Genomic DNA, 9,331 nt, shown 5'->3' with positions numbered 1-9,331 from the left:
GAGCTGGCAGGGTGTGACGTAGTGGGGGTACTTGCTGGGCTGTGGTGACCCCTGCTGTCTGGAGCAAGACCCAGCAGGGAAAACCTCGCTAGGCAGAGGTAAGGCCAAACTGGTTGAACCAGTGGCCAGACACCCCCCATGGAGAGGAACAAAGGAAGGTGGAATGCTGCCCTGACTGGGGGGGCAGGGCTGCAAGGGAATTTAGTTAGTTACTGTGGGAGAGGATGGAGGAGAGCCTAGGAGAAGGGGCTGGAGTTTAGGGGCCCAGTCTCCCCCATCTCAAGGGGGCCTGAGGCATCCTAGCCCAGCTCTGTGGCCAGACTACATCTGTGCTGTGCTGTATCCTGGAGAGGCAATAAACTTCCTCTATTCCACCGGCTGGTGCAGTCTGTTTGTGCCATTTCGGGGTGCAGGAGACGGGGAACCCCCAACGCACCGTCACACAGGGACCTCGCGAGGCATCGAGCCCAGCCCTGCCCATGTCCTGACTGCGACATACCGAGCACCCTGCGGCTCTGCGCACCTAGCAGGACTCTCTTGGGCATCCCTAGGGGCAGCAGCGCTCCCCGTGCCCTCGCCGGGCGGGAGAGAGGCTCCTAGCAGCCCAGCCCCGCAACGTCCCTCAGTGAAGGGGGGCCCAAAGAGCAGGGAAGAGGAGAATGACTGAAGTGGGAAGAGCCATGGAGGATCTTAGCCGAGAGACTCAGCGAGTCCACCCCGCCGCCAGAGGCAAACGGAGCCACTCTGCCATGCCACGGACACTGCGTCTGAGCCCTCGAAATGACGGGTGCAGGCAGGGTCAGCAGTGCCCCCTGGCCCTGCGCCCCCGCCAGCTGCAGATGCTGCCTGGAAGCTGCACCAGACAATGGCGTCCGGGGTACGTGAAAGTCCTGGGGCAGCAAATGCCTCCAGACAGCACGGGGTCGCGTTGTGTGATCAATAGCCCCAGGCTCCGCTCACGCCAGGACACCGCTGCCCAGCCGGTCAGGTCCTGAGCTGGCTTCAGTCCTGGCTCAGCCCAAGGCTTGGCTAGGTCGCTGTCCCTCTGCCAGGGCTCCCACCTGTGAAGTGGCGGTAACAGCACTGACCTCCGCCCCGATGGAGGCTCTGTGCGATTGACTAGCTGGGAGGGGTTCAGATGGGGATGTGTAATGTCATATTAATAACCCTGAGCCCTCCCATAGTGCTTTTCACCTGTGCTCGGGAAAGGAGGGCAATGCCAGGATCCCCATAGGGAAACTGAGGCACGGAGCGCCAACGGATCAGTGTAGGGTGGGACGTGACCCGCCTCCCAGTTCAGCACCTGTTCGCTAAGCGACTGCTCCCAGCGGTTCCTGTTTGGGGCTCTGATGATGTATTTCGTAAGAACAGGAGGGGGCCAGCCCGGTGTCCTGTCAGCCGGCAGTGGCCAGGGCCAGGCGCCCCAGCAGGAAGGAGCAGAGCAGGGGACTGATGGCCAAGAGCTGCTCATTCAGGCTACTTCGGCAGGGTGCGCTGGCGACGGCCGGGCCGGTTCCGAGCCTGCGGCCCAGCCCGCCGAGTGGTGGTTTTTGCCGCAAAGGAGTCATGGGGCTCTCCCGATCCTGGGCCAGCTGTGCTCCCAAGCCACGACAAGGGCTCCTCGCTCAGGACACTGGTCCTGCGATGCTGCAGTGGGGCTGAGCTGGGTAACTGGATCCCCTGCCCTGGGCAGCAGCCACTGCAGGGGCCAAAGGAAAGGATCCCCCGGCTGCCCATATCAGCACCGCCTGGGGCCTCCTGTCTGCGCCCCCCCAGCTGAGGTGTCACCATAGGCCGCTGCTGAGTGCGGGGAGCGGGGGCTGCTATTGCAACACGCAGGAGCCCTGCCCCCTGCAGCACGGCGAGAGCAGGGTGCCTGTGTGTTTCCGTCCCCCGCCGACCACCCACCAGAGCGGAGGTCACGGGGGGGATGCCCCATGCGCCTGCACCAGGGGGCAGGCCTTGTCACCCAGGGCAGGTAGGGGCCGACCCGCATCAGGCTTCCTGTTGCTTGTCTCCAAGGGCCTGGCCGTCCTGGCTGGCAGCAGCATCTCGGGATCTCACTGCGCCGCCCAGCAAAGAGCTGCTCTTCCAGTCCCAGGGACGCCCGTCCCACCCTGGGCATGCGCACGGAGCGACCTGCGAGCCAGGGCGTCAAGGCCACTTCCCCTCCTTTACCTGGGCCACATCCCAGCGCGAGGACGGAGCCCAACGGGCGCCAGGTTCACAAAACGATTTCTGTCCAGGGCCAGTTGCCAGGTACTCACTGCCAGGGCGGCCGAGCGCCGGGGGACAAGTCCAGACGGCGGCAGAGCGCCAGCCCCGAGGACACGCAGGGCGGATCTTGGCAGCCTCCACGCTGGCTTCCAAAGCTGCCATGTGGAACCTGCTGCTCTATGACATCACCCCTCGGCCCTTCCCCGCACCCGCCTTGGTTAGACGGGGAGCTCTCGCTTCAGGAGCCAGCTACGGGCAGGGATCTGAACCCCGGCCCAGCCCCAATCCAGAGGGGTTAAGGACCAGCCCCCAGCCAAGCATCTGAGAGGCTCATGAGAGCCAGGCGTGGGCCTGTGACAGGGAGGAACACAGCGCACCGGGGTGTCACCCAACCAGACGGGCTGTTATGGCTGTGGAGACCCCGGGAGACGCCCAGGAGAGCTGGAGCTGCAAGAGCCTGCAGCACTGAAAGCTGCACCCCTCTCCCGGGCATGAGGCAAGAGCCAGGGAACCAGTCTTCTCCTATCTGGCTGCGAGCCATTCCCTGGCAGGGCTGGGGCGCCTCACAACCGCCCGAGAGAGCTGTGTCGGAGGGAGCCGGGCGCCAGCCCCCCTCACAACCGCCCGAGAGAGCTGTGTCGGTGAGAGCCAGGCGCCAGCCCCCTCACAACCGCCCGAGAGAGCTGTGTCGGTGAGAGCCGGGCGCCAGCCCCCCTCACAACCGCCCGAGAGAGCTGTGTCGGAGGGAGCCGGGCGCCAGCCCCCCTCACAACCGCCCGAGAGAGCTGTGTCGGTGAGAGCCGGGCGCCAGCCCCCTCACAACCGCCCGAGAGAGCTGTGTCGGAGGGAGCCGGGCGCCAGCCCCCCTCACAACCGCCCGAGAGAGCTGTGTCGGCGGGAGCCAGGCGCCAGCCCCCCTCACAACCGCCCGAGAGAGCTGTGTCGGTGAGAGCCAGGCGCCAGCCCCCTCACAACCGCCCGAGAGAGCTGTGTCGGAGGGAGCCGGGCGCCAGCCCCCTCACAACCGCCCGAGAGAGCTGTGTCGGCGGGAGCCGGGCGCCAGCCCCCCTCACAACCGCCCGAGAGAGCTGTGTCGGCGGGAGCCGGGCGCCAGCCCCCTCACAACCGCCCGAGAGAGCTGTGTCGGCGGGAGCTGGGCGCCAGCCCCCTCACAACCGCCCGAGAGAGCTCTGTCGGCGGGAGCCGGGCGCCAGCCCCCCCTCACAACCGCCCGAGAGAGCTGTGTCGGTGAGAGCCGGGCGCCAGCCCCCCTCACAACCGCCCGAGAGAGCTGTGTCGGTGAGAGCCGGGCGCCAGCCCCCCTCACAACCGCCCGAGAGAGCTGTGTCGGCGGGAGCCGGGCGCCAGCCCCCTCACAACCGCCCGAGAGAGCTGTGTCGGAGGGAGCCGGGCGCCAGCCCCCTCACAACCGCCCGAGAGAGCTGTGTCGGAGGGAGCCGGGCGCCAGCCCCCTCACAACCGCCCGAGAGAGCTGTGTCGGAGGGAGCCAGGCGCCAGCCCCCTCACAACCGCCCGAGAGAGCTGTGTCGGAGGGAGCCAGGCGCCAGCCCCCTCACAACCGCCCAAGAGAGCTCTGTCGGCGGGAGCCGGGCGCCAGCCCCCTCACAACCGCCCGAGAGAGCTGTGTCGGCGGGAGCCGGGCGCCAGCCCCCCTCACAACTGCCCGAGAGAGCTGTGTCGGAGGGAGCCGGGCGCCAGCCCCCCTCACAACTGCCCGAGAGAGCTGTGTCGGAGGGAGCCGGGCGCCAGCCCCCCTCACAACCGCCCGAGAGAGCTGTGTCGGCGGGAGCCGGGCGCCAGCCCCCTCACAACCGCCCGAGAGAGCTGTGTCGGTGAGAGCCGGGCGCCAGCCCCCTCACAACCGCCCGAGAGAGCTGTGTCGGAGGGAGCCAGGCGCCAGCCCCCCTCACAACCGCCCGAGAGAGCTGTGTCGGAGGGAGCCGGGCGCCAGCCCCCCTCACAACCGCCCGAGAGAGCTGTGTCGGAGAGAGCCGGGCGCCAGCCCCCTCACAACCGCCCAAGAGAGCTGTGTCGGAGGGAGCCGGGCGCCAGCCCCCTCACAACCGCCCGAGAGAGCTGTGTCGGAGGGAGCCGGGCGCCAGCCCCCCTCACAACCGCCCGAGAGAGCTGTGTCGGCGGGAGCCGGGCGCCAGCCCCCTCACAACCGCCCGAGAGAGCTGTGTCGGCGGGAGCCGGGCGCCAGCCCCCTCACAACCGCCCGAGAGAGCTGTGTCGGAGGGAGCCGGGCGCCAGCCCCCCTCACAACCGCCCGAGAGAGCTGTGTCGGAGGGAGCCGGGCGTCAGCCCCCCTCACAACCGCCCGAGAGAGCTGTGTCGGCGGGAGCCGGGCGCCAGCCCCCTCACAACCGCCCGAGAGAGCTGTGTCGGCGGGAGCCGGGCGCCAGCCCCCCTCACAACCGCCCGAGAGAGCTGTGTCGGCGGGAGCCGGGCGCCAGCCCCCCTCACAACCGCCCGAGAGAGCTGTGTCGGAGGGAGCCAGGCGCCAGCCCCCTCACAACCGCCCGAGAGAGCTGTGTCGGAGGGAGCCGGGCACCAGCCCCCTCACAACCGCCCGAGAGAGCTGTGTCGGAGGGAGCCGGGCGCCAGCCCCCTCACAACCGCCCGAGAGAGCTGTGTCGGAGGGAGCCAGGCGCCAGCCCCCTCACAACCGCCCGAGAGAGCTGTGTCGGAGGGAGCCGGGCGCCAGCCCCCTCACAACCGCCCGAGAGAGCTGTGTCGGAGGGAGCCGGGCGCCAGCCCCCCTCACAACCGCCCGAGAGAGCTGTGTCGGAGGGAGCCAGGCGCCAGCCCCCTCACAACCGCCCGAGAGAGCTGTGTCGGAGGGAGCCGGGCACCAGCCCCCTCACAACCGCCCGAGAGAGCTGTGTCGGTGAGAGCCAGGCGCCAGCCCCCTCACAACCGCCCGAGAGAGCTGTGTCGGTGAGAGCCGGGCGCCAGCCCCCTCACAACCGCCTGAGAGAGCTGTGTCGGAGGGAGCCAGGCGCCAGCCCCCCTCACAACCGCCCGAGAGAGCTGTGTCGGAGGGAGCCGGGCACCAGCCCCCCTCACAACCGCCCGAGAGAGCTGTGTCGGAGGGAGCCGGGCGCCAGCCCCCTCACAACCGCCCGAGAGAGCTGTGTCGGAGGGAGCCGGGCGCCAGCCCCCCTCACAACCGCCCGAGAGAGCTGTGTCGGAGGGAGCCGGGCGCCAGCCCCCCTCACAACCGCCCGAGAGAGCTGTGTCGGAGGGAGCCGGGCGCCAGCCCCCTCACAACCGCCCGAGAGAGCTGTGTCGGAGGGAGCCGGGCGCCAGCCCCCCTCACAACCGCCCGAGAGAGCTGTGTCGGAGGGAGCCGGGCGCCAGCCCCCCTCACAACCGCCCGAGAGAGCTGTGTCGGAGGGAGCCGGGCGCCAGCCCCCCTCACAACCGCCCGAGAGAGCTGTGTCGGAGGGAGCCAGGCGCCAGCCCCCTCACAACCGCCCGAGAGAGCTGTGTCGGAGGGAGCCGGGCGCCAGCCCCCTCACAACCGCCCGAGAGAGCTGTGTCGGAGGGAGCCGGGCGCCAGCCCCGCTCCCAGTCCTAGCATGAGGGCTGGGAGCAGGAGTCCCGTGGGCTGTGGGGCTGGAGCAGTGAGATCCCACTGGTCGGTTAACTGATTCACTGGGATTTTACATCCCTGCCCTCCACCCTGCTCCCTGTGCTCTGACCCCAGCATGCCCTCCCGCACAGTCGTTTGCCTTTCCCATGGAAGATTAGCTCTTGAACATCACCCGCCTCCCGGAATCCCTGGGCTGGTGTAGGGGAGGCCAGGGGCTCTCCACCTTTCCCACTTTCTGAGAGACAGGGACCCCTTCCCTCCCCAAGGCCTCAGCATCACTCCCTAGGGGTCTGTCTACACTAGTTCGAACTAGGGTGGTTAATGTAGGCAACCGGAGTTGCAAATGAAGCCCGGGATTTGAATTTCCCAGGCTTCATTTGCATCTTGCCGGGCGCCGCCATTTTTAAATGTCCGCTAGTGCGGACTCCGTGCCCGCGGCTACACGCAGCTACACGCGGCTACACGCGGCTACACGCGGCACGGACTGGGTAGTTCCGACTAGGCTTCCTATTCCGTTTCATGAGGAGTAACGGTAGTTCGGAATAGGAAGCGGCACCTGGCATGTTGCAAATGAAGCCTGGGAAATTCAAATCCTGGGCTTCATTTGCCGCTCCGGTTGCCTACGTTACCACCCTCGTTCGAACTAGGGGGCTAGTGTAGACGTACCCTCAGGTCCCTGACTGTTGTTTCCCTGCAGCCTCTGCCCTCTGCCAACTCACGCTCTGACTGTCCGCAGTGCGGCAGACCCTGGCACCATAGCTGGGTGGTACTGCAGTGGGGAGGGTCCCGTTAGGCTCTCGGGGTATTTTCCCCCAAATGAACGTCTGCTTTTGCCAGGGAGATGCACTTATTTCCATTCTGTGAGTTCGCTTCTCCCTCCAGTCTTAAGGTTTTCAACAAAAATCTAAAAAACTGCAAAGACAATTTTCAATCAACCCCCCCCCCCCCCCCCCCACGGGTGCCTGGCATGTCCCTTGGCGCGGAGCAGAAGTGCGCACTGTCCAGCTCTCAATCAGCCCTCTATGAAAAGATACAGGCCCTCCATCATTCAGCCAAAGAGCCATGAAGCCATCTCAGAGAATCCCAGGGCTGGACGAGACCTCAGGAGGTCAAGTCCAGCCCCCGCCCAAGGCAGGACCCCTCTGCTCCAGGATTTCCCCTCCGAGTCGGTGGGGGACTAGAGTTTGCTGCTGCCCGGGGTAGCGGCAACATGGTTCACACAGCAGAGCTCTGAGAGCAACCTCCCTCCCCGTTCTCGGTTGAAAGGAGCCCTGGCCCGGTCTGTCGGACGCTTGGGGGGAGCCTCCCAGAGACCCTGAACAGCCCAACCAGCTCCCGGCCGACTCCCCCAGCGTCAGGGCGGGCTCAGTGGGAAGCGGCCAGATGGCCTTACCAACGGAGCGGGAACCTCCGCAGGCCTGCTGGCCAGGTCCGCGGGGTGGGAGGGGGCGTCTGGGACAATCCGACGGCCTGCTGGCCAGGTCCGCGGGGTGGGAGGGGGCGTCTGGGACAATCCGACGGCCTGCTGGCCAGGTCCGCGGGGTGGGAGGGGGCGTCTGGGACAATCCGACGGCCTGCTGGCCAGGTCCGCGGAGTGGGAGGGGGCGTCTGGGACAATCCGACGGCCTGCTGGCCAGGTCTGCGGGGTGGGAGGGGGCGTCTGGGACAATCCGACGGCCTGCTGGCCAGGTCCGCGGGGTGGGAGGGGGCGTCTGGGACAATCCGACGGCCTGCTGGCCAGGTCCGCGGAGTGGGAGGGGGCGTCTGGGACAATCCGACGGCCTGCTGGGCTGCACTCTGGCGACCAGCACCCAGGGCAGAGGCCCACGGGCGGAAGCCAAGCCCGGAGAAGGGGGGTTACTCCTGGGAATGAGCAAGCACCTTGCTGAGGGTGGAATGTGGCAGCGGGCCTGAAAGTGCCGGCTCGCTATTGGCTAAGCACAGGAAGGGAAGCCAAAGGGCACGTGGGAAGAGTCCCCAGCCCGGAGCCAGGCGGCACGGCCTGCAGGCACCCTGCTGAGCCAGCCCAGCCCAGCCAGGGGTGCAGAACCCCGCTGATTGCGAAACGTGGCTCCTGGGCCACAGCCTTATCTCTCCGGGCCGCACCCTCCATCCTTCAGGCTGGGGCCCGGGCCAGTTCCTGAGAGTTTCTGAAGAATAAGGAGGCAGACTCAGTGGCTAATTAATTATTAGCTGCTATTCTTGCTGCCTCGGGGCCCGGTTCAAGGCTGGCTGAGCCCGGGGAGGAGGCAGGGCTGGCTGACGTGTGCTGGGAAACGACGGTTTAACGGTGCTGTTCTGTGCCCACTACACGGCACAGCAGAGGCGCCAGAGGCGGGAAGCAGCAGCCTGCAGGCCTTTCAAGCTTGAGATGCTCTGTGCCACACTCCCTGCCAGTGCGCTGAGGTCAATGGTGCTGTTCTGCGCAGGCCTGCACCGAGTGTGGCTCTTCCTCCGGGCTGGGGAAGATCTTCCCCTTTGGGGCTGTCAGGCGGGCGACGGTTCAGCATCCTGCCAAAGCGAGGTCCTGGCCCCAAAGCCAGCGGCCCCTCAGTATGTTTGCTGGGCCTCGCAGCCTAGGAACTCCGTCCTCAGGGCGATGTGGTGATGCCACCGGCGGGGGCGTATCCTCAGATACCGGGCAAAGAGTGGCGGGTCCAGGGTGTTCACCACGGTGCTGAGATGATCTTGGTTGCCCTGGAAGACCTGGTGGGAGGAAGCAACGGTTGGCACCTTCTCTGCTCTGCCATGGCCGGGCCGCTCTCTGCCCCTCGGAAAGATTCAGAGTCTCGTCCCCGCCCCCGCCCCAGCCTGGGCCGTCAGTGGATTACCCGAGGGAGGAAGCTGCCCCCTGGCTACCCGTCGGGGGCAGGACAATGCTACGGGAGGCGCTCCCTGGGTCTGAAGGAGGGGAATTATTCCGGGGGCTGCAGGCGAGGGAAGATAAGGGCAGGAGGGGATTCGAGCAGCAGGGGCTAGCGGCCCGCACTAGAGAGCCCCAAGAGAAGGGACAGAAACTTCATCACTTGGGACCTTGGAAGATGAACAGCACAAGGGTCTGGAGAATAAACTAGAGGAACCAGCTCTGCCCTGGGTTAGGAGCAGGCAGCGAATTGCTCCACTAGGCTTTCTCCGCGCTCTGCTCCAGCCCCCAGCGCGGGCAGACAGGGCGCCGGGCGCTGTTTAACACCTGGGTGTAGGAAGAGAGCAGACGGATCACATCTGACACAAAAGCTGAGGGCAGGCAAGGCCATCCCGGGGGGCTGGGCACCTGCCCCTTTCTGCCCCTTCTCCCCAGCCCCTGCCCTTCCTCTCCCGAGCGCCACCTGGAGCTGGCGAGGCAGCTGTAGCGGAGTGGTGCAGAGAAGGGCCTGTTGCACAGCCCAGGCCCACGTGCCCCTGAAGAGGGGGCTGGATGGAGCAGAGCAGGGCTGACTGCATTGCTGTGAGGCCCTGCACCACCCCAGCCCTGCGTCTCCCCAAAGCGCAGGGCCC

At 66.9% G+C, this 9,331-nt stretch overlaps 1 protein-coding gene across 5 annotated transcripts in view; it reads right to left on the bottom strand.

Moving 5' to 3' along the window:
- Positions 1–8,015: 8,015 nt before the first annotated feature.
- Positions 8,016–9,331, bottom strand: part of F8 (coagulation factor VIII) — a 92,824-nt gene continuing 91,508 nt past the window's right edge. For all 5 annotated transcript variants that reach the window (XM_075941246.2, XM_075941247.2, XM_075941252.2 and 2 more), the window contains one exon: positions 8,016–8,542. In XM_075941246.2, coding sequence (XP_075797361.2) covers positions 8,387–8,542 — 156 coding nt within the window. In that variant the 3' untranslated portion in view covers positions 8,016–8,386. The remainder of the gene's footprint in view (positions 8,543–9,331) is intronic.

Source organism: Pelodiscus sinensis, chromosome 13 (assembly GCF_052426305.1).
Source record: "Pelodiscus sinensis isolate ZL-2025 chromosome 13, ASM5242630v1, whole genome shotgun sequence".
In the NCBI taxonomy this organism is placed as follows: domain Eukaryota; kingdom Metazoa; phylum Chordata; order Testudines; family Trionychidae; genus Pelodiscus; species Pelodiscus sinensis.
Note: the sequence above shows the minus strand (reverse complement) of the source record. Positions and strands in the feature narration are given on the sequence as shown.